The sequence below is a fragment of the Jaculus jaculus genome, chromosome X (assembly GCF_020740685.1).
Source record: "Jaculus jaculus isolate mJacJac1 chromosome X, mJacJac1.mat.Y.cur, whole genome shotgun sequence".
Classification (NCBI taxonomy): Eukaryota; Metazoa; Chordata; class Mammalia; order Rodentia; family Dipodidae; genus Jaculus; species Jaculus jaculus.
In genome coordinates this window covers 126,365,618-126,389,718 of record NC_059125.1, presented here as the reverse complement: position 1 = coordinate 126,389,718, position 24,101 = coordinate 126,365,618, and the positions used below count along the sequence as shown (strand labels likewise).

Genomic DNA, 24,101 nt, shown 5'->3' with positions numbered 1-24,101 from the left:
ACATGTACCACATTGTCCATCTGGAGTTTGTTTGCAGTGGCAAGAGGCAAGACACACCCATATTCTCTCTGCCTTCCTTCCTTCCCCCATCTCAAATAAATAAAAATATTTTTAAAAGTCCAAAGTCCATGTAAATGCACCTGGTATAGGGGTCAGACGCAGAATGGAGCTGACCCTCCCTCCTCATGTACTTCCTGGAGTCTTCATCCCTCTAACCCAGTGGTTTATGGAGAAATCTGGGGTGGCATCCAGGCAGGATGAAGAAATGCTCAGTTCATGGCATCAGAAAAGTCCCTGATGATGGTTGCCCAACATCACGAGTGCTTTCAGTATCTCAGAATTTTTAACTTAAATTTGTCATGTTAGCGTAATTTCATTTCCTTTTTTTTTATTTTATTTTAATTGTATTTTTAAAATTTGTTTTGTTTTTCAAGGTAGGGCCTCGCTCTAGCCCAGGCTGACCTAAAATTCACTATGTAACTTCAGGGTGGCCTCAAACTCATAGTGGTCCTCCTACCTCTGCGTCCTGAGTGCTGGGATTAAGAGCGTGTGCCGCCACACACAGTTTTTTAAAAAAAATTTTGTTTATTTTTATTTATTTATTTGAGAGCTACAGACATAGAGAAAGAGGAAGGAGGAGGGAGAGAGGGAGAGAGAGAGAAAAAAAATGAATGGGCATGCCAGGGCTTCCAGCCACTGCAAATGAACTCCAGACGTGTGCCCCCTCATGCATCTGGCTAACGTGGGTCCTGGGGAATCGAGCCTCGAACCAGGGTCCTTAGGCTTCAGAGGCAAGCGCTTAACCGCTAAGCCATCTCTCCAGCCCTATTTTTTTTTTTTGTTTGCTTTTGTCTTTGTTTTTCGAGGTAGGGTCTCACTCTAGCCCAGGCTGACCTGGAATTCACTATGGAGTCTTGGGGTGACCTCAAACTCACGGTGATCCTCCTACCTCTGCCTCCCTAGTGCTGGGATTAAAGGTGTATGCCACCATGCCCAGCCCTGGTTTTGTTTTTTTTTTTGAGACAAGATTTTATTTGCTATGTAGCCTAGGCTGACCTTAAACTCAAGGCAATCTTCCTGCCTCAGCTTCCCAAGTGCTAGTATTACAGATGTGTGCCACCACATTGGCTCTCATCATTTTTACCTGTATATGTATATGTATATGTTGTGCATGCTTGTGTGTATGCATATTCATAGATGTGTGGTCCTATGTGTGTGCATGTTGGGGCAGGACACAGGCTGATGGTCCTTGACCTTAGAGTCCATCCAGCGATCTTCCCATCTCTGCATCCCTAGCACTAGAATTATAGGTGTGTGCCATCATACTTGGCATTTAAATGGGTGCTGGGGATGAAACATCGTCCTCACCTTCGTTTAAAAAAAAAAAAGAAAAAAAGCTGGCTGGAAAGATGGCTTAGCAGTTAAGCACTTGCCTGTGAAGCCTAAGGATCCCGGTTCAAGGCTTGATTCCCCAGGACCCACATTAGCCAGATACACAAAGGGGCGCATGAGTCTGGAGTTCATTTGCAGTGACTACAGGGAACTGATGGTGCCCATTCTCTCTCTCTGCCTCTTTCTCCCTCTGTCTGTTACTCATAAATAAATATAAATAAGCCAAAAACATTGTAACAAAAAAAAGCTGAGTATTAAGCTAGGAAGATGGCTCAGCAGTAAACGGTACTTGCTTGCAAAGCCTGTGGCCTGGGTTTGATTCCCCAACACTCACATAAAGTGGTGTAAGCATCTGGGGTTTGTTTGCAGTGAGCAGTTAAGAGACCCTGGAGTATTCCTATCCCCTGTAACACACACGTGTTACACACTCACTCTAGACCAGGCTGATCTGGAACTCACTCTATATTCCTTGGCTGGCCTCAAAATCACAGTCATCCTTCTACCTGTGCCTTCCAAGTGCTTGTATTGAAGGTGTGTGCCACCACTCCCAGCTAATAAACAACTCTCTCTCTCTCTCTCTCTCTCTCTCTTTCTTTCTTTCTTTCTTTTTTCCTTTCTTTCCTTCCTTCCTTTCTTAAGGTAGGGTCTCCCTCTACCTCAGGCTGACCTGGAATTCACTAAGTAGTCTTAGGGTAGCCTTGAACTCACAGCAATTCTCTTACCTCTGCCTCCCGAGTGCTGGGATCCAAGGTGTGCACCACCATACCTAGCAACAATTATTTTTCCAAAAGCCAAGTATCATCCTCTCACTCTTACCCCCCCCAAAAAAAAACAGCCTTTGGGTCCAAGTCTTCCCTACCTAGGACCTGCAGACTCCTCCAGTACCTGTCTCTACTGGGGGACTATATCAAGGTCCAAGCCAAGGTTGCTAGAAATTTTCCTATTAGCAAAAGTCCTGCCTTTACAATGGATAAGTGTTCCACTGTATGACATTCCCTTGGCTCCTGACCCCCATTATAAAGTCACCTTCATGTCTATAAATGGAGAAACTGTCAAGATTTAAATGAAGATGTCCTGCCTAGACAGTGGAATACTAGAATTCTGAAAAGTCCACTTAGGCTTGTACAACACCAACAGATTCTAGCTCGTTACAGAGATCAGCAAAACACTTGCTAGGAGATGGCACGAGTTGAAGTCTCTTGGTTTCTGTTGTTTTTTTTTTTTTAAGCAGGCTCTCACTGAGCACACCCTAGCTGAATTCCCCTCTCCTTCTTTCCCCTGCCCTTGTCAGCCAGAGCAACTTTTCTGTAGGTACATCACGTCATCTACTTATGAGAATATAAGCATAGTGGTGTCTGGGCCTGGCCATGGGTAGATTAGGGGAAAGGAGTCAGGAATGGAGAAAAAGGGGGACACAGAGAAGCAGAGAGAATATCACAGGCACCATGGCAAAGGGCAATGAGGAGGAAAACTTCAGGAAGGAAACCCAGGGTTCCCTTTTGACCATAAACAAGGAGATATTGTAGAAACAGCAAAATGGTAAGTGCCCCTCTTTGCCACAGCCATCCCTTTCGTGGCATGGGGTAACATATATTGGCCCCAGTTGCTACAAGTGGGGCTGGTGTCCTAGCCCCAAACACCTACTGGTAAAATGGGTCTCTGAAGGTGAAGGAAGCTGCAATGTAAATACACATAGCAAGGGGCTTTTGGAAGAAGCTGGCGACTCCTAAAACACTGACGGAGTGTGTGAAGAGGGTAGGTGCTCCTCCTGGGAGCTATCTGGGACAGGACTACTTCCTTCGGTGCTGAGGGGTCAGGAGTCTGAGGATATGATTGCAGTACTGCCACATGCTTACCACTGAGAAAGCGCTTCATGTTGTCGCTGCTGGCCAGCTTCATGGCCGTCTGACCTGAGTAGGTAGCCAGTGTGGGATCAGCCCCATAGGACAGCAGGAGCCAGATGGTCTCCAGGTTGTCATTAACCACAGCATCGTGAACTGGCCTGTGGAAGTCATACAAGGTGAGAACCTCAGGTCTCAAGGGATAACTGGGACATCTAAGCTTCAGGTCACCACGTTTGGGGGGGAAAGTGAGATGACCCCAGTGTGATGTGGGTGTGACCTGGGGCAAGGGAACACTCTTTGGCCTGCAGCCCCCATCCTACCTGCCTACCTCTCTCTCTTCTCTCTGTGCCTTTCTCCTGTCTCCCATCTCCCCCTAAATCTTGGGGGAGTCCCTAGGGCACCGTGTGGTTCCACTGGCAGTGAAACGGATGGGAGGCTGAAGTTGAAGCAGACGTAAGGGTGAGAATGGAAGGACTCAGGTGCCCAAGACAGAGAGAGGCAGAAACTCCCTGTCAGGCAGGTGCCAAGTGAAACCTGCACCCTTTGGTCTGGGTTCCCCTGGGATCCCTCCTGAAGTAGGTCCTCTGATAGAACAGAGGAGAATGGATATAACATCTCTAAATACATATTAAAACATATATATCTCCACAGAGACTAAATTAGAAAAAAATAAATCTGGACTGTTACCCTAACATTAGCTTCCTGCTTAGGTCCTAGAATGTCCATTCTGCTCGACAGGCGGCCTACTAGGATGATGTTCTGGAAAGCTGAGGAGGCTTCCTGATGACAGCTGCAGGAAGTGTGAAAACCCCTAAGCGAACTCAGCCTCCTCTTAGGAACCATTATGGACTGACCACTCAAGAGATCATTAGCTCCTACCCTCAGTTGGCTTCCCTTCCACCCACAGAAATCCTGGCTTCCTGGCAAGGCCTCTCAGCAACCAGCAACTGGGCATGCTGTAAAGGTCCCGGATGGGGCAAGACCTCTAGACTGAGGGGCTGCACCAGGCCTGGAGGGAGTTAAGGGAGGAGCAGCCTTCCCACCTCGTGCCGTCCTGCGCGCTGCAGTTCACATTGGCGCCATGCTGCAGCAGGATGTTCAGGATGTCGGTCCAGCCCCGGGAACAGGCCTCGTGGAGGGCCGTGTAGCCGGCGTTATCCCGGTGATTCACATCCTCGCTGTGCTTCTGCAGGCAGTAGAGCACAACGTCCTGTGGGGAGAGGGACAGCTCTGTGAGCACACAGGGCCTCAGTTTTGGAAGCATCCCAGTCAAATTCACTGCTCCTCAAATGTCTGAGGAGTCTCGAGCCTGCCCTTTATATGAGTAAAAGGCACATCTCACAATCTTTTGAAATGTTATTTCTTTATTTGAGGGTGGGGGGAGGGAGAGAAATAGGCAGATAGAAATAGAGATGTAAACAAACTCTAGACACATGAACCACCTTGTACATCTGGCTTATGTGGGTACTGAGGAATCGAACTCAGGTCCTTTAATTTTGCAGCCAAGTACCCTAGCCAATGAGCAATGTCTCTAGTCCTCAATATCTTTTGTCAACAAAGTCAGTCCTGAGCAACCATGACTGAGACCCCAGCTCTGGGCTGACTCCCTGGCCCTCATTCACATGGTGGTCGTTGGGGTGAGGGCCTCAGAGAGGATCCCCTACCTGTCCAGAGCTTGCCTCTCTGAGTTCTGCAAGCCAGCCTCAGCAGAAAAATGTAACCTGGTGTGGGGAGTATGGCTACTGATGTTGATTCAAAAACAAGGAGGCAGCTAGGGAGATGGTTCAGAGGCTCAAGGTGCTTGCTTGCAAGGCCTGGCGGCCTAGGTGCAATTCCCCAATGCCTATGTAAGGCCAGATGCACAAAGTGGTACTTATGTCTTTTTTTTGAGTGTGTTTGCAGTGGCGAGATGCCCTGGAATGGTTACTCGCTCTATCTCTCTCTCAAACAACTAAAAGTACTTAAAAAATAAAACAAGGGGCTAGAAGAGATGGCTTAGAGGTTAAGGCATTTGCCTGCAAAGCCTAAGGACCCAGGTTTGATTCCCCAGAACCCATGTAAACCAGATGCACAAGGGGGCACGTGTCTGGAGTTCGTTACAGTGGCTAGAGAGGCTCTGGTGTGCACATTCTCTCTCTCCCTCTTTCTTGCTCTCAAATAAATAATTTTTTTTTTTTTTGGTTTTTCTAAGTAGAGTCTCAGTCTAGCCCAGACTGACCTGGAATTCACTATGTAGTCTTAGGGTGGCCTGGAACTCATAGCAATCCTCCTACCTCTGCCTCCTGAGTGCTGGGGAATAAAGGCGTGCACTAGTACGCCCAACAAATAAAATATTTTTGAAAATAAGTACCCTCCCTAGGCAGAGTACTGGAGGACTCAGCAGGAGCAGTGCTGATACCAGAGCAGTGATTTGCAACCTCCTCCCAGGTCAGGATTGCTCCAAGTTCTGCCATTCAGCCTCCCTTAATGCTCACCTTTCTGGGGCTGGGCTGGCAGGAGCAGGGGTGGAGTGCCAGTGATTGAAGCACCTTTGCTAGTATGAGACAAAGCTGCAAGCTAGGACAGGGGCTGGCAGTGTTATTGGCTGCTTGGCTTTCACAACAAGGTACCTACCAACACACTAGCTGTCTCTCAGAGACACTAGGAGATGGGACAAGAGGTTGGCTTGCCCAGCATGGTGGCACACGCGTTTAATCCCAGCACTTGGGAGGCAGAGGTTGGTGGAACGCTGTGAGTTCAAGGCCACCCTGAGACTATATGGTGAATTCCCGGTAAGCCTGGACCAGAGCAAGATCCTACCTCAACCCTCCCCCACCTCCACCTCCGAAAAAGAGGTTGGCTAGCTGAGCCACTGTGTGTCTGGAGTTAGGGGTGTGGCTGCCTACACACAGAAATCAGCCAGTTGCCTTTACCTGGGAGACTCAAGGCCTGCTACCCCTCAGCAATGCAGATGTTAACCTCTTTCTTAAGGACCCCCAGACCACTCCTTCCCCTCACACTGGCAGGCCGTAGGGCCTGTCCACCGTTTTTCCAATGGCTGTCATTGGTCATACCAGTATCTATCTTCAGTTCTCTTTTATAGCTATATAGGCACCCACACTAGGTACTTAAGAAAGGTGGGCTGGCTGTGATGGAGACACCATCAAGTCAGCTCTTCTGCACAAAACAGCCTGTATAGGAGAAGCCAGCTTGAAATGAGTCAAGAGACACAAAAACCCCGGAGAAGACAAACTGCAACTCAGTAAGTCCAAACCTACAAGCAACTTCTGAGAGAAATCATCAGGGTTGGGCAAAGTTACATGGTCAAGGAGCATGAAAGGACGGAAATGTGGACCAACACACCTTAATCACGACAAATAAGGGGGTTCTTCCTCCCATACCCTGACACTTGGGAATCAAAAGACCCTGGTTTGAACTCAAATATCCCTAGTACTGAGTGAGCAAAGGCGTATCCTTTGACATTTTTAAGTACTGGTTTCCTCACCTGCAAAATGGGAAGAATAAAATATACCCCCATAAGTTTACTGTCATTGAAGCTTTTTTGTTGTTATTTTGAGGTAAGTTCTCACTCCAGCCCAAGCTGACCTGGAACTCACCCTGTAGTCCAAGGCTGGCTTCAGCCTCACAGCGATCTTCCTACCTCTGCCTCCCAAGTGCTGGGATTAAAGGCATGCGAAACCATGTCAGGCCAAGACTCTTTTTTAAAGTATTTTTATCCCTTTATTTGCAAGCCGAGATAATTAGAGAATGGGACTAGGTGCATCAAGGCCTCTTGCCACTCCAAATAAACTCCAGAGACATGCACCACTTTGTGCATCTGGCTTTACGTAGATACTAAGGAACTGAACCCAAGACGTCAGGCTTTGCAAGCAAGTGCATTTAACATGAAGCCATTTCCCCAGTCCTACAATCAAAACTCTTAATATGACAAAAGGGGTACTCAATAAATACCCGCTGCCTTGCCTGCCTGCCTTCCCATGTACAGGGAGTAGTACAGGTTGGATTAGCAGTGATTTTGCTCCTGGAACATGCTGCTGACTCCTCTACCTAAAGCTGGAATGAGAGGGAACTGGAAATGAATCATTAGCGATGACTGCCCTGTCTAGGAGCCACCACACAGGAAAATCCCCTTCCTAGCCTAGGAATGCAGTGGATGATATTGTATTACCATTTCAATTGCATTTAGCCCAAATTGACATTTAAATGAGCTTCCATTCCCACACACTGCGACCAGACAAGGGGCAAGCAACCCCTCCCCGAGGCACAGGCCAATGGCATCCTGTCAGCACCTCCTGGGGAAGCGCACTTACCTTATAACCCAGGCGAGCTGCCCGCTGCAGGAGGGTCTCACCAGCATTTTTGTTCACTATGAGCCTCCGTGCCTCTGGGGGAATCTGCCGGGCAGTAGGGGACTCGGAGGCCTCCTCTGGGCCAGCACTTCGGCACTTAGAAGGTGTACATGGTTCTGCGGGCTTCACTGGGGTGGGAGACTTAGAAGATCGTGTCTTCTGCTGACTCCAACGACCTTTACTCTGGAAAGTAGAGGTGAAGTCCTAGGTCAGGTCAGGCAAGGTACCCCACTGCACGGTGTCCATGTTGAACTTTGTGGACAGTACCCCCAAGAAGGCCAGTCCAACTGTCAGCTTGCCAGACGCTGGGCCGGTCACTAACCATGTGAGGTTATTTCCAGGATGGGAAAAGCTTCTCCTTCAGTTTACATGGCAGGCATGGGTGAGCAAAAAACATCAGATCTTTAGCCCCACAGACCATGAAATGGCAGCGGGATTACAAATCAGGGGTGGAAGGAACATGCTTGACCTAATTCAATCCCCCACTTGTTAAGGTTCACCTAAGCCATACCCACAAATAACGAGGCGGAAGGGAAGAGGCAGCAGAAGTCTGGCTAGTCACGGCTCCCGATGCCTTCACTCGGCCCAAGCCTGCCTGCACGGCCAACCTCAAGCCCTGCAGCTTCAGGTCATGCAGATTCATCTAGAGCAGTGAACCACGACGCTCAGGAACCAGACAATACTGGGTTTAAAGTTTGACTCTGCCACCCACCAGCACCAAGATTTGGAACATGGCCCAATTCCTCTGAGCCTTATCAACCACTACAAAGGCTGCAGATTATGTGCTCCAAGACCCTGACCTCACAAGTGACCCCAGCGTGTCTCCATTGGCCCCCCTTTTGAGCTGGAAGGTGTATAGCAGGCTCGTGTGCCTATCCTACCATGGCAGACTGGGTCTGTGGGGGCAGGTAACTCTTCTCTCGTAACTCGGGGAGCCAGAATCTATATAGGGATTAAGTATGCTCAAGGAGGTAACTTCAAGGAACAAGATGGAAATAACCTCATCATCTATAAGTTAGATGGTGAGATTCAAACCTTGGAGCTATCCAGGTATGGTGATACATGCCTTTCATCTCACAAAGGGAGGAGGATCACCGTGAGTTTGAGGCCAGCCTGGGACTACCGAGTAAGTCCCAGGTCAGCTTGCCAGAAAAATAAAAGTAAATAATACGTAAATAACAACTAAAACCCCTTGTGCCACACCTGCATGACACACAGGGGGCTTTCAGGAGAAGAGTAAGTACAACTTGCATGCAGGATGATCATGAATCACTGGAGGCCAGAGGGAAGACCAAGATTGCCAGATACCAAGATGGACCCTGAGAATCTCACTCTTGCAGTCATACTTTTGTGTTGTCTCTTCCAACTGAGTAGCCAAGAAAGACAGAAAAAAAATCAAAGATGACAAGTGACTTCCAAGGCCAAGCCCTAAAAGATACCGTGGTCCCTACCTGGTTCTCTTTTAGATCACTTCCTGCGGGGAAAGCCAGCTGCCCCCATCCTGAGGGTCATCTAGCAGCTCTTTGCAGAGACCCATGGGGCAAAGAAAGGAAGCCTTCTGTAACAGCTCGCCATCAACTTGCCAGCCATGTGCATGCAATACGCAGAAAGCAGGTCCTTCAGTCAAGCCTTCAAATGGATGTAGCACTAACCCTTTTGACTATCATGTCATGAGAAACACCACAGTGTGCCCAGCTGAACTGTTACTGAATTCCTGAGCTCTAGAAACCATGCAAAAATACATGATTATTGTTGTATTAAGACAGTAGGCTTTTGCTTTTTTTTTTTTTTCAAGGTAGGGTCTCACTCTAGCTCAGGCTGACACTATGTAGTCTCAGGGTGGCCTCGAACTCACAGTGACCCTCCTACCTTGGCCTCCCCAGTGCTTGGATTAAAGGCATGTGCCACCATGCCTGGCTTGACAGTAGGCCTTTGAATAATTTTTTATACCACAATAGAACTCACATATATACATCCCAAATCCCTCAGTCTACTGAGATCTCACTTCAGTTTAAACCCTTTTACACTATCCTACAATACTTTGGCCACCACTGTCCTCTTCCTGAATATCCCATTATCTAGCATGTCTCACTTTCTTATCTCTTTCTAAAATTTTATGGGTGGACTGGGGAAATGGCTTAGCCATTAAGACGTTTGTCTGCAAAGCCTAAGGACTTTGGTTTGATGCCCCAGACCCACACAAGCCAAATGCATGTGGGAGTGCATGCATCTGGAATTTGTTTGCAGTGGCTAGAGACCCTGATGTGCCCATTCTATTTTTCTGTATCTGCCTCTCTCTTGCGCGCTCGCTGCCCCCATATCTATATATATTTATTTTAAATAAATAAATAAAATTTGATATGTAAGTTTTGTCTCTTCTACTAGGTTTTTTTGTTTGTTTGTTTGTTTGTTTTACAGGTTTATTTATTAGAGACAGAGAGAGACAGAGACAGAGACAGAGACAGAGAGAGAGAGAGAGAGAGAATGGGAGTGCCAGAGCCTCCAGCCACTGCAAATGAACTCGAGATGCATGTGCCACCATGTGCATCTGGCTTATGTGGGACCTGGAGAATCGAACCCAGGTCCTTAGGCTTCGCAGGCATGTGATTTAACTGCTAAGCCATCTCTCCAGCCCCTTCTACTAGGTTTTTTGTTTTGTTTGCATTTCTTCTGAGACAATGTCTTTGCTGCATTGCCCAGGCTGGCTTCCAACTCCTGGGTTCAAGCTTTACCCTCCATACCCAGCTATCATGCTAGTTCTTAATCTCATGAGGGACACAGTTCGCATTATTACCAATTTTGTTTCTTACAGCATTGAACTCAGAACTGGGCACATTATCACAACAAATATATTGACTTGATGCATACCAGCCATGTAGGGAGCCCTGGGTAGCCAGAAAAGCTTACCTAAAAAAGCTACCTAGAAACCCAGGAACAGACCAAAGGCAGAGAAAAGGTGAGGGCCCAAGCTAACTTTCTTCTGGCAAATTCCAAGATAACAAGAAGTTAGGATCAGTCACTCCACCACCCCTAGCTGGAAGGAACCAACTATGAGGTTATAACACTGCTTTATCATCAAAAGGCTAGAATATACAATGGCAGGACTGGAGGATGCTGGCTAACGTACTCTGGTTTTGGCTAACCCAAGCCAGGAGCCAAAGGGTGACTTTCTTTCTGGGAGCCAGAGCTGCCAGAGAGCAGGCAGGGTGGCTGTTTGAGAGGGGGAGGAGTGACAACAAGTAGGAGGACCCCTCCCCCTCTCCCTTCCTTCTGGCTCTGAGCCCCTGTGAGAAGCCCCTGGCCAGTACCCCGCGTCGCAGGAGCATCCCCCGGCCCTCCCCTCCCTGCCTTGCTTCACACTACAAAGCCCTGTGCCATGGGGGCAACTGAAGCAGGTGGTGAGGACTGGGAGAGAAAGAAAGGCGGGAGGGAGAAAGAGAGGCCCTGAGGAGAGACAAAACCCTCTTGAGGAGAACATTTCAGCAGACATACTGCCAGGCAGAACAACCAGACAGAAGCAGCAGTGTGGGGTGTGCGGCTGACTGTCAGGAGGCTGGCTACCTTTGTGCGCGATGGGGCCATCTGAGTGTCTGGGGAAGATGGAAGGAGAGGGGGGGCAGGAGTTTGTAACCTCCACCTGTGCCAAAGTTGCTTAGGGTTGTAGTGTTTTCTATCCAGCCACCCCTTCACCCAGGATGTTCCAGAAACAGACAGAAAGTACCCATTCAGAGCTTGTAAGACACATGGACCAAGTGGGGCTCTTGAGGCAAAATTGTGTCATGTCCTGACTCAGGATCACTGAGTAACCTCACACAAAGTCTCTTCCCCTCCACAACCCTCGGTTTCCTCACCGTAAAATGGCATTACTTAAACAGGCCTACCTCCAAGAAGCACTCAGGAATTAAGAGTGACAACAGAGCTATGCCCTCAGCAGAGAGCAGGATTTCCCAAACTTCCATGGGGCCCCTGTCTCCCACTTTGAGAGGTGGAGGGAACGGACACCATGCCATACTAGGCCCCACATGCCATACCATGCGACGCCTCTGCTCCCTCTTCCTGCCTCTGCCTGACAAGGGTGCATACCGACCCTCAGAGAGCACTCCACGGTTATCAAAGCCTGTCACAGACATCGTCTCCTTTGTTCTCCCAAGCACTTTTGTGAGACAGAAAGGGCATGGAGTATGAGCCCCATTTTTAAAGATGAGCAAATACATTTGAAAGCCTGGTCTGAACTAGAATAAGGATTCAGGAGAAGGAAAGGAGAAAGGAGGGGGAGACAAGCAACCCTCCTTTGGCAGTGCCATTCAGGAATTCCTACTTGGGGCTGGAGTACTGACTTAGCAGTTAAGGCGTTTGTCTGCAAAGCCAAAGGACCCAGGTTTGATTCCCCAGAACCCACGTAAGCCAGATGCACAAGGGGGCACACTTGTATGGAGTTTATTTGCAGTGGCTGGAGCCCTGGCATGCCCATTCTCTCTCCCTCTCTTTCTCTCTGTCATATAAATCAAAATAAATCAAATATTTGTTTTTTTAAAAAAAGGAGTTCCAGCCGGGCATGGTGGTACACGCCTTTAATCCCAGCACTCAGGAGGCAGAGGTAGGAGGATCGCCATGAGTTCGAGGCCACCCTGAGACTCCATAGTCAATTCAAGGTCAGCCTGGGCCAGAGTAAGACCCTACCTCAAAAAAAAAAACCAAAAAACAAAAAACAAAACCAGGAGCTCCTACTCACAAGCTAGAGAAGAGTAAGAATCAGAACCACCCAAGGCAGCCCAGTGTGGCCTTCTGGTTTGCAGTAATCAATGACACATTCAAGTCATGAGTACACACTGGGCCTTCACTTTTTTCCAGTCTTTCAAATGTAAAGCTTACCCAGCATGAAGACTGTCTGACTATTTCTCTACTGGTTCCCTATTAACCCAACACCAATACCAAGGCCATGAACACCAGACCCAAGTCAGGTGGCTGATTTGTCAGTAACCATTTACTCACTGCTAGGCTTCCACCAGACATAAAGAACCAGTGGGCAAGGTGGGAAAGGAAGCTAACCTTGATCAAGGAGGAATTCCTCTAGCCCCACCCTTAAGCAACCTTAGTCTAGACATCAAAATTCTGGCTTCTAGCTGGGCGTGGTGGTGCATGGAGGCAGAGGTAGGAGGATCACTGTGAGTCTGAGGCCACCTTGAGACTACAAAGAGAATTCCAGGTCAGCCTGGGCTATAGCGAGACCCTACCTTGAAAAAAAACAAAAAACTGGGCTGGAGAGATGGCTTAGCAGTTAAGGCACTTGCCTGCAAAGCCTAAGGACCCAGGCTCAATTCTCCAGGTCCCACGTTAGCCAGATGCACATCATAGCACATGTGTCTGGTGTTCATTGGCAGTGGCTAGAGGCCCTGGCATGCCCATTCTCTGTCCCTCTCTCCCTCTGTATCTAATAAATAAATAAATAAAATGATTATAAAACAAACAAAACAAAATCCTAGCTTCTACAAGTTATTTTCTACTTTGATTGACTCAGAAAGCTCCATGATTAGTTTTCAGTGAGTTAATTGTAGACAAAAACTTCTTGATTGGATATGAATACGCAAGTCTGGCTAACACCCTGCCATATTTAACTGTTCCTTAACTCAGAGGAGTTCCAAGATTACAGAGGAAATCCATCAGGGGCCAAACCCTTATAGTTACCTACAACTTGAGTTCCCATTCCTCATATTTGCCCCAAACCCTTCCAGTACTAACTTAGAATATTTTCATAAGCCAATTGACTTGATCTCTTTTAGTTATTTGATCTCATTTAGTTATTTGCTCCCTTCCCCCCTTGCCAAGAAGATTCTTGCTAGAGGGACTTGGTGGAAAGCTTGTCCCTGTAGCCCACAACTCCCACATCGCTCCCCTTGGTACCCACACACCCTTGCCTCTTCTGAGATGTTTGCCATGTGCTTGGTCTTGCACTTCCGCTTTCCTGATGGCTTTTCTGAATTTTCAAGGCATGCTGTCTCCTCCAGGTTACTTGGGAGGAAACCATTGGGTGAATCCGAGATCCCCTGGGTTTTGGTGGGCAAAAGAAGGTTCCTGTTCCTGAGGCGGTGCTCCGAACTTTGGGAGGAAATCTTCTGCTTACGGGCCTTCAAATCTGAGCAAGAAATAGGAAAGGATGACTGTCAGACAAATGAAATACTAACAAGCAATACCATCCTTTAAGCTGCAGCAGAGGGCTTTGGAAGTTTGAGCTGCCACTTCATACTGAAGTGCTGCTTGTTCCACTAGCTGATTCCCGGATGGACACTGTCCTTCACAGTACAGTTCCCTCCTCTGCAAACAGGTGCCAGTTCCCAGCCCTGCCAGCAGGGGGCAGCCCACCTGGCCATCCCCCAAATGTGGGTCATTTAAAAAAAAGTCTTTCCCCACAGCCCAGAGTAAACCAGAATTTGTCAGCCTTTCCTAAATCCCCTTTGATTGTTTTTCCAACATGAAAACAAATTTAGCAGCTTTGCTGAAGTTAAGCATCAGATATACTGAGGTTGGAGTACATGGCAGAAGGCTATCTTTATGCTCTCAGCTCTCCCTACCTGGCTGCTCTGTTGTCACTGTCTAAAGACACAAAGATCAAAGCAACAGAAACTCCCCAAGATCATAAGCTTACTTAGCTGGTGTGCGATGGCAGAAGCCTACTGCCTTCCCTGGTTGGAAATCAAAGTCACTGGTGTCACTATAACACACGGACAACATCTGTAATTTTAGCCACAGGTGTCTCAACAAAGTATTATAATTTCAAACCAGGCCTGCTGGGAACTCCAAGAGCCTCCCGCCATAGGATGTGCTCTAAGACTTGAGTGGCCACAGACTGCATTTACCTGAATCCATTAACAATGGTGCTATGTGGCTTCACCATTACTTATGTAAAATTTTATGATGTTGTGTGTGGTGTGTTTGGACACATCTTGTGGAGGTCAGAAGACGAGTCTAGGTGTTACTCCTCTCCACCAACCTTTTAAGCAAATTATACACTTGCCCCTGAAAAGCAATGCCTGCCTGGCTTTATCTGGATGGCTGGGGAACTGAATCTAGGCTGGCAGGCTTTATAAAGCAGGCACTGCTGAGCCATCTCCTCAGCCCCCTTTCTACCATTTTGAGTTTCTCTTGTTTTTGCTTCTTGGAAGGTTAGTCCAGCTGCTCCCCACCACTCTTGGTGAGGTTCAGGATTTTCCTGGAACTGCCTCACAATGTCATAGGCACATCGGGATTGCAGACCTGTGCGCTACTTTGTTTACATCTGGACTTTTATGTGGGCGCTGGGGATTTGACCTCTGCTTGACAGGCTTATGGCGCAAACACCTTTAACCACTGAGCCGTCACTCCCAGACCCCATTATCCTTTTTTTTTTTTTTTTTTTGAGTCTGGGACTCATGTATCCTAGGCTGACCATGAGCTTACTGTATAGCTGAGGATGAACTTCTTCTGATCTTTCTGCCTCCACTTCCCAAGGGCTAGGATTACAGGCATGTGCCACCACACCTGGTTTATGTGGTGCAGAGGATCAAACCCAGGACTTCATGTAAATGAAAATTTATCGACATTACAGGAGTTGTAGGAAAATTAAATGAGGTTATATATGTAGAACTTTCAATAAAGTGTTATAAAGAGTAAGGCCTGGGCTGGAGAGATGGTTTAGCAGTTAAGGCACTTGCCTGCAAAGCCAAAGGCCCCAGGTTTGCTTCCCTAGGACCCATGTAAACCAGATGCATATGGTGGTACATACATCTGGACTTCGTTTTCAGTACCTGGAGGCCCTGGCATAGCCATGCTCATTCTCTTTTTTTCCATGCCTCTTTCTCTCTCTCTCTCAAATAAATAAATATAAATAAAACATGAAAAAAGAGTAAGGCCTTACTATTGTATAATTTATGTGCAAGCTCCTTAGGTAGGGCAAGACTGTGTTCTGTATCCCTCCCACCACCACGAAGGGCCTGTACACCAGGTCTAGCACACAGCAGAAATCAGTATGTCTCAAGTGAGCTCCTCAGTTTCCACCATTTGTGTGTGTGTATGTATGTGTGTATACATACATACACATACATATACACATACACACACACACACACACACACACACACATATAATATTTTGTATTTCTTTTTCCGAGGTTGTGTCCCCCTCTGGTCCAGGCTGACCTGGAACTCACTCTACTTCCAGGCTGGCCTTGAACTCACAATGGTTCTACTACTTCTTTGCCTCCCAAGTGCTGAGATTAAAGGAGTGTGCCACCATGCCCAGCTTCTACCATTTTTAAAAGGAAGGGATTTCTATCCAAGAGTTCTCAGCTCATGCCTTCTGAACTTGACATGAGCTTTATTTTTTTATTTTTTTGGTTTTTCGAGGTCGGGTCTCACTCTGGTCCAGGCTGACCTGGAATTCACTATGGAGTCTCGGGGTGGCCTTGAACTCACGGTGATCCTCCTACCTGTGCCTCCCGAGTGTGCTGGGATTACAGCCATGTGCCACCATGCCCAGCGACATAAACTTTAAATATGGAATTGTCAAGGGCAGATGCAGCAGTAGAACTCATCATTCTAGTACAGAGAGAACTGGCTATAGCTTATACACAGCTCTCAAGAGGTCAGCTGCCACATCAGCCCTTTCTCCCAACTAGCACTAACCTGCTAGTGGGTCCCAACAATCTGTCCAAGAATTGCTGTAGTATATAATCTTTAATGACACGTCCAACTAGACCACTCTATCCTGGGGCTTTTAATACAACACTTGTGGGCTAGAAGCAAAAGAGGAAGGAACAGGCCATGCCTTGTAAGGATCACACGTAGCATAGGGAAGCCATATTACAGAGTTCGATACCACTTGAACAGAAAAAACCACCTCCCCATTCACCTAGTGCAGGGCAGGCTCTGTTGTTCATTCAACTAAAGGGTACTAGGGCTTTATTGGCAGCACGCAAAAGGGACAAAGAGTGGAGGTGACAGGTATGTGAGTGGAAGTGATTCTCTACACCTCCAAGGAGGAAGACAGCAAGCCCAGTTTAACAAAAAGGTCATGAGGCTCAGACAGGAGTAGGATGATCTGCTTTGTTTGGCCATTGCCTGCTTCTCTAACACCAACATGAAAGACAGTAATATGGGAGACTAGAGCTTTCTGAGCAGAGAGAGAGCTGTCAGGCAAATCCTGCATGAAGACGCCATCCTTAAATCTGGAGGAAGGTAACCAAACCATGTGCCAAAGCCAAAGATCTCAATGCAGAAACCTATCCACAGAGGGAGAATGACCTGCTTTTCAACAATCTGGGGTAGCCCCAAATCAAGTTGGATGCCTTGACCACTGGAGCGTTCCTTCCATGTGACTATATGCATTCTAGCGAAGGCAAGCTAGCTCCATGTCGTAAATGCTGTGGAGACCGTTCTCTCTACCTGCATACTAGGTGGCAAATGGGACTGAGCAACTTCAAAAGGTCTTTCTGAGCTGACAGCTCCATGCAAAGCTCTCAAGCTAGGAAATCAGCCTTCATTAGAGAAGACTGGGAGATAGAAAAGCTCCTCTTCATCCTAAAACAAGTGGTTGAGGCCAGTGGTTTGACAACTCATTCATAACCAATCCATTATGGTTCTGGCAAAAGAAAGGGAAAATTGCCCCACTCATTCACACAGTTGATGAAAATGAGCTCAATTACTCTCTGGAGTGTAGGAATAGGTATCATATACCTCTCCACTTAAACAGAACCAGAAATGAGGTTAAGCCTCCTTTGCATTATAGCGAGCCCAGAATCTACCTCCCACTCCACATGAGGTTATTCCATTCTAGCTAATAATGAGATTGTGGATATTTACCAACAGCTCACAATGAATCTATTATAGGAGTCAATCAACTGTTGCTTAAAAGGGAGAGGTCAGAGCAGGAGAGGGAGTGACAGAAGTGTTCTCATATAATCCAGAGATGTACTTTTTCTTAAATAAAAACCCACCATAGGGATGCAGAGATGGCTTAGCAGTTAAGGCGTTTGCCTAAAAGCCCAAGGACCTTGGTGCAATTCCCTAAGACCCACATAAGCCAGATACACAAGGTGGTGCATGCGTCTAGAGTTCATTTGCAGTGGTTGGAGGCCCTACTGGGCCCATTCTCTGTATGTCTGCCTCTTTCTCTCACTCAAATAAAAAAAAATGAAATTGAAAAAAAAATAGCATTATAGGAATGAGCCTATGGGGTTGGGCATTTAGCTCAGTGGAAGAGTGTTTGCCTAGCAAGTGCAAGGCCCTGGGTCTGGTCCTCAGCACCAGGAAGAAAAAAAAAATCACAAAAAGGAATGAGCTTAAACCATACTTAGTGAAGCAAACTGGTAGGGCACTCTGTGACCAAAGAAGACCTGGTTTTCTCTTTGGGCTGACCACTTTCCCAATCCAGGTGTAGCAAATAACGTGTCAGCTTATGACATTTCAAAGCTTTACTTTGCCTCTGAATAGTCTTTGTTGCTCTACCTGAAGAAACAAAGTTGTGCTGCCCTTCTACATGAAGGTTTTCTATGGCTCAAGCCAACCACTGGGCTCACACTTCAATTTAGTTCACCTCCCAGGAACAGTAGCTAATGTCTCCCCCCCCCTCCCTTCTCTCCCTCTCTCTCTCTCTCTCTCTCTCTCTTAGTTTTTCAAGGTAGTCTCAGGGTGGCCTTGAACTCAAAGCAATCCTCCTACCTTTGCCTTCAGAATGCTGGAATTAAAAGCGTGTACCACCATGCCCGGCCTCCTTTTTCTTTTTACACAGCCTCTCTATGGAGCCTATATTGGCCTCAAACTCACCATCTTCCTGCCTGGGATTACAGGCATGTGCCACCACACCCAGTTCTTTTGGAATCCAAGATCCTAGGAAAGAGAATCTATCCTCCTCAAAGAGTCAACTCCCAGCTGGAGAGATGGCTTAGTCATTAAAAGTACTTGTTTGTAGAGCCGGGCGTGGTGGCGCACGCCTTTAATCCCAGCACTTGGGAGGCAGGGGTAGGAGGATCACCATGAGTTCGAGGCCACCCTGAGACTACATAGTGAATTCCAGGTCAGCCTGGGCTAGAGTGAGACCCTACCTCAAAAAACTAAAAAAACAAACAAACAAAAAAGTACTTGTTTGCAAAGCCTGGTGGTCTGTGTTTGATTCGCCAGTATCCACATAAAGCCAGATGCACAAAGTAGCAAATGCATCTGGAGGCCATTTGCAGTGGCAAGAGGTCCTAAAGTGTCCATTCTCTCTCAGGCTATCTCTCCCCTTATAAATAAATATTTAAATATTTAATTAATTTATTTGATAGAGAGATTGAGAGAGAGAAAGAAGGGGGGGGGCTCCAGCTGCTGCAAACAAACTCAAGACACATGAGCCACCTTGTGCATCTGGCTTATGTAGGTCCTGGGGAATCAAACTTGGGTTCTTCGGCTTTGCAGAGAAGTGCCTTAACCATTAAGCCATCTCTCCATCCCAAATTATATGTAATTATTTATTTATTTGTTTTATGTATTTATTTATTTATACTTTTTCTTTGGTTTTTGGAGGTAGAGTTTTACTCTAGCCCAGGCTGACCTGGAATTCACTATGCAGTCTCAGGGTGGCCTCGAATTCAGTGATCCTCCTACCTCTGCCTCCTGAGTACTGTAATTAAAGGCGTGTACCACCACACCCAATCCAAATAAAATATTTTTAAAAAACAGACTCAACTCCCTTAAATCAACTAGAGAATTTTTCTAGTTTTTGTTTTTGTTTTTTGAGCTAGGGTCTCCCTCTAGCTCAGGCTGACCTGGAATTCACTACTTCTGCCTCCAGAGTGCTGGGATTAAAGGTGTGAGCCACCACACCCAGCATCCAACCACAGAACTTGTTTGGTGTATCACTATGGCTTGTCCCACAGGTTCAGGTGTGTATAAGAAACCTATATCCTCAGTTCATCTGTCAGCCAGTCTGGGCTCATGCCATCTCAATCCAACGTGCCAGGCTCAATGTGAGTGACCTTTCTCTGGCAGCGGGAGACTACAGTGCCAGGTTCCTATGGGTCACAAGGCCTTTAGCTGGCGGAGAGCAGGAGGTGTGAATGCCACGGCGCTTGGAGGTGCCCAGAAGCCCACCTCTCCATAGGACAGCAGCCCAGGCGGGGAAAGCCTTACCTGCTCTCCCTTTCCGCCGCTGCTCCTCTTCTTGCTCCGTCAGGTACTCCCCGGTCTGGTATTTGCGGTTCTTCTGCCGTCTCCGTTTCTTTCTCTTCACCAGGCCCTCTTCCTCATCCTCCTCTTCCTCCTCATTGGTGTCCCACATTTGCCGGGCAGCCTCTGTCCTCCAGGGCATCTCTCGGGCTCGCCACAGGTGCCTACGGCCTTGGCTCAGCAGAGACTTGTCCTGGGCATGATGACTGCGGTACTGAGTGTCTCGTTGGGTTTTTCTCACCTTTCGCCTCTTGGCTGGGGTGGGAGCCACTTCCTCTTCCTCCTCAGTGGGGAAGACTTCCTGGCCTCCCACATCGCTGTCTGCCATACCAGCAAAGGAGCTACAGATGCTTCCTGTGGGTAGGACACAAAGGAAGGCATTCAGGTACCTCTTCCAAGGACTAAATACGGGGCTGGAGAGATGGCTTAGTGGTTAAGGCAATGCCTGTGAAGCCTAAGGACCCAGGTTCGATTCTCCAGATCCCACGTAAGCCAGTGGCACATGCATCTGCAGTTCGTTTGCAGTGGCTAGAGCCCTGGTATGCCCATTCTCCCTCTCTCCTCCTCTCTCTGTCTCTAATAAGTAAATAAAAATGAAAATAAAAGCTTTTAAAAAAGGACAAAATATGGTATTAGTAGCAGAATCCTAGACTAGGAGTTTGAAAGTCTAAGTTCAAGTTATGGCTCTTTTACTCATTTATTTTATTTCATTTATTTAATTATTTTTTTTGAAGAATTCACCATGTAGTCTCAGGGTGGCCTCGAACTCACAGCAATCCTCCTACCTCTGCCTCCCAAGTGCTGGGATCAAAGGCATGCGTCATCATGCCTGGTTTAGTTGTTTATTTTTAATTTTTAAATTTTAGAAGTATTTGTTTATTTTGGAGACTGGAGCTCATGTAGTCCATCCTGGCCCAGAACTCATTACGTAGCTGAGTATGATCTTGAAATCCTGATCCTCCTCCTTCTATCTCCTGAGTGTTGGGATTACAAGTGTACATCATCACATTTGTGGTACTTGGAATCAAATATAGGGCTTTGGGCATGGCAGGCAAGCACTCTACCAACTGAGCTTCACCCTGAGCCCCATCTGCCAGTTATTACTAGTACACTTACCTCACAGGATTGTTTGGGGCTCAAATGAGAACTTTTTCTGTTGCTTTTTGGTGTTGTTATTTTGAGGAAAGGTCTCATTCTAGCCCAAGTTGACCTAAAACTCACTCTCGTCCCAGGCTGGCCTAGAACTCACAACAATCCGCCTACCTTTGCCTCCTGAGTACTGAGATTAAAGGTGTACACCCGGCTCAAATGAGATCTCTTACCTTTCTTCTATAGAGTCCAAAAAATACCGTATAACGATGTAGTACAAAAAAAATATATATCCTTACCCATCCATGGTGTTGTATCATTTGAATTCATTTCACAAACTCTTGCTTAGCACTCACCAGGAGCCAAGTATTGGAGTGGGGTGGCAGGAAAGAACAAAGGTCCCTGCTGCTTGGGAAGTGGGGCTGAATTAAAAGTTGAGAGAGGCAAGACTGACATCATTCCCTAGTCCTAGCTCACTTTTTGGTCTCATCAATCTAGCTAACAGACCACGGAGCCCAGCAGAATCATCACAAAAGCAGCGTCACAATGACTGGAAAGTAAGGCAGCAAGCCCACCTCTGTTAAAAAGATTCCATCGTGCTGGGTGTGACAGCCCACACCTTGAATCCCAGCACTTGGAGACAAGCGGCTCAACCTTCTTCTCCAGTCCCAAATCCCAGCACTTTGGAGGCTGAGGTAGGAGGATTTCTGTGAGGCCAGCCTGAGTCTAATTCCAGGTTAGCCTGAGCTAGAGCTAGCTACCTCAAAACAAACAAACAAGCCGGGTGTGGTGGGGCACACCTTTAATCCCAGCACTCGGGAGGCAGAGGTAGGAGGATCACCATGAGTTCGAGGCCACCCTGAGACGACATAGTGAATTCCAGGTCAGCTTGGGCTAGAGTGAGACCCTACCACGAGAAAAAAAAAAAAAAAATCAATCAATCAATAAAGACTCCATCTCTTACTGAGTTGCAGAGAGTTTAGGGATAGTACTTTCTCCTTGGTCCCTCCTTCCACCCAGTGAAGCTGTTTCTCATTGCTGGGCAAGCATATACCCTCCCCCCATTCTTGATCACTACAGGTCAGATGGTACCTTTCCTATCCTCCTAGGCCACCCTGCCAATGGGCTATTTCCCTCCCCATTCACCTTCTACTCTGCTAACAACGAAATTGGCCTGGTTTTACAAGACAGATCTGACACCTTCCTTGGAAGCAAGACTACACCATCTTTCCCCCCAAGGCCAAGCTGTTAACTCAATAATCCCTGGACCCTAGCAAGGTCAGAAGAAAGAAACAGTTGGGAGACAGAGTCACCATTGATCAGTTTCAAGTTGGTCAGGACTCCTAAACACAGTAACTATCCAGTAAACTTTGTGTTATATGGACCAAGTAGGGAACAAAGTGTTCTAGTTAATCTAATATTCTGGTTAACACAGAATCACCACAGAGATCACACAGGGATCACCAATTTTCAAAGAATCTAATACACGATAATGTGTTTAACACAAAAATGGGACTGGCCCTAATATAATCACTCCCTGATGATTCAGAGGATACTTGAGGATTTTGTGAGGCTTAGGGGCCATTATTAGAAGCCCCAATTACCACTGTCCTAGCCATGTGCTGAGATGCCAGGTAATAGCATGTCAGATCACTTTTTAATTTTTTTTTTTAGTTTTGTTTATTTTTTAAATTTTTTGTTTATTTTTATTTATTTATTTGAGAGTGATAGAGAGAGAAAGAGGCACAGAGAGAGAGAGAGAGAGAATGGGCGCGCCAGGGCTTCCAGCCACTGCAAACGAACTCGAGACGCATGCGGCCCCTTGTGCACCTGGCTAACGTGGGTCCTGGGGAATCGAGCCTTGAACTGGCGTCCTTAGGCTTCACAGGCAAGCACTTAACTGCTAAGCCATCTCTCCAGCCCTAGTTTTGTTTATTTTTATTTATTTATTTGAGAGCGACAGAGAGAGAAAGAGAGAATGGGCGCGCCAGGGCCTCCAGCCACTGCAAACGAACTCCAGACACGTGCACCCCCTTGTGCATCTGGCTAACATGGGTCCTGGGGAATCAAACCTTGAACCGGGGTCCTTAGGCTTCACAGCCAAGTGCTTAACCACTAAGCTATCTCTCCAGCCCAAGATCACTGAGTTTTTATTGGGTCCCATTTCTCTGCTCCATTCAACTTACATGGAAATCAGGTGAATGGGGGCAATGGAGCCAGCAGATGCTGAAAAAGACTACCTCTTTTAGACTCTGGGTATTGACGGATATGAATTCAGTGTACCAAAAGTGATTGTGCCTTCCCTAGCAATTCAATGGTCTTTAAAAAATTCTGAGGATGGGGGCTACAGAGAGATGGCTTATTGGTTAAGGCACTTGCCTGCAAAGCCAAAGGACCCAGGTTCGATTCCCCAAGACCCATGTAAGCCAGATACACAAGGGACACATGCTTCTGGAGTTGGTTTGCAGTGGCTACAGGCCGTGGTGTGACCATTCTTGCTCTTTCTTCTCTCTCTCTCTTTCTCTGCTTGAAAATAAATAAATAAAAATTTAAAAAAATTCTGAGGATGCCTGAGGCCCACAGGTTCAATGTCTGTGCTTGAGATGGTCTACAATAATCACAAGATATAAAGGTTTGGAGCTGAAGTAGTTTCTTGAATGTCAGAGACCTTTCTTTCTTCTTTCCACCATTGACTTTCAAGCAAGGAATGCCAAATCCCTGATCTTAAAAAAAAAGTAAGGGCTGGAGAGATGGTTTAGTGGTTAAGGCATTTGCCTGCAAAGCCAAAGGATCCCAGTTCGATTCTCCAGGACCCATGTAAGCCAGATGCACAAGGAGGCACATGCATCTAGAGTTTTTTGCAGTGGCTGGAGGCCCTGGAGTGCCCATTCTCTCCCTCTCTCTGCCTCTTTCTCTCTCTCAAATAAATAAATGAATAAATAAAATTTAAAGAAATAATAGTAATAATAATAATAAAACTAAAATTGTGAGTGATGTTCCCACCCAGAGCTCTCATCTCAGCAAGGAGCCTGGCATCTTGGCCCAGGGAAGAAAGTTCCCAACTCTCTACCAGCATCAATGACAGATACACTCAACCCCAAGCCTACCTCTCTCTTCATAGGAGATGCCAAGATAAGGCCACTGCATCGGTCTTACTCACCAGACTGACTGCGTGTCCGCGTGCTCAGAACCACGGGGATGAAATCACGGAAACTGCTCTTTGCTTTCTTTTCCAAGGAGCCTGAAGTGGT

General features: G+C 47.0%; 1 protein-coding gene across 6 annotated transcripts in view; it reads right to left on the bottom strand.

Annotated features, from left to right (window-relative positions):
* Positions 1-24,101, bottom strand: part of Bcorl1 (BCL6 corepressor like 1) — an 88,566-nt gene that overhangs the window by 14,243 nt on the left and 50,222 nt on the right. For 5 of the 6 annotated variants that reach the window (XM_045140268.1, XM_045140267.1, XM_045140269.1 and 2 more), the window contains 6 exons: positions 24,011-24,091; positions 19,726-20,115; positions 13,495-13,718; positions 7,547-7,768; positions 4,280-4,446; positions 3,249-3,394 (listed from right to left, as the gene is read on the bottom strand). In XM_045140268.1, the coding sequence (XP_044996203.1) occupies positions 3,249-3,394; positions 4,280-4,446; positions 7,547-7,768; positions 13,495-13,718; positions 19,726-20,115; positions 24,011-24,091 (1,230 nt within the window). The remainder of the gene's footprint in view (positions 1-3,248; positions 3,395-4,279; positions 4,447-7,546; positions 7,769-13,494; positions 13,719-19,725; positions 20,116-24,010; positions 24,092-24,101) is intronic. The other variant, XM_045140272.1, reaches the window with a different exon arrangement.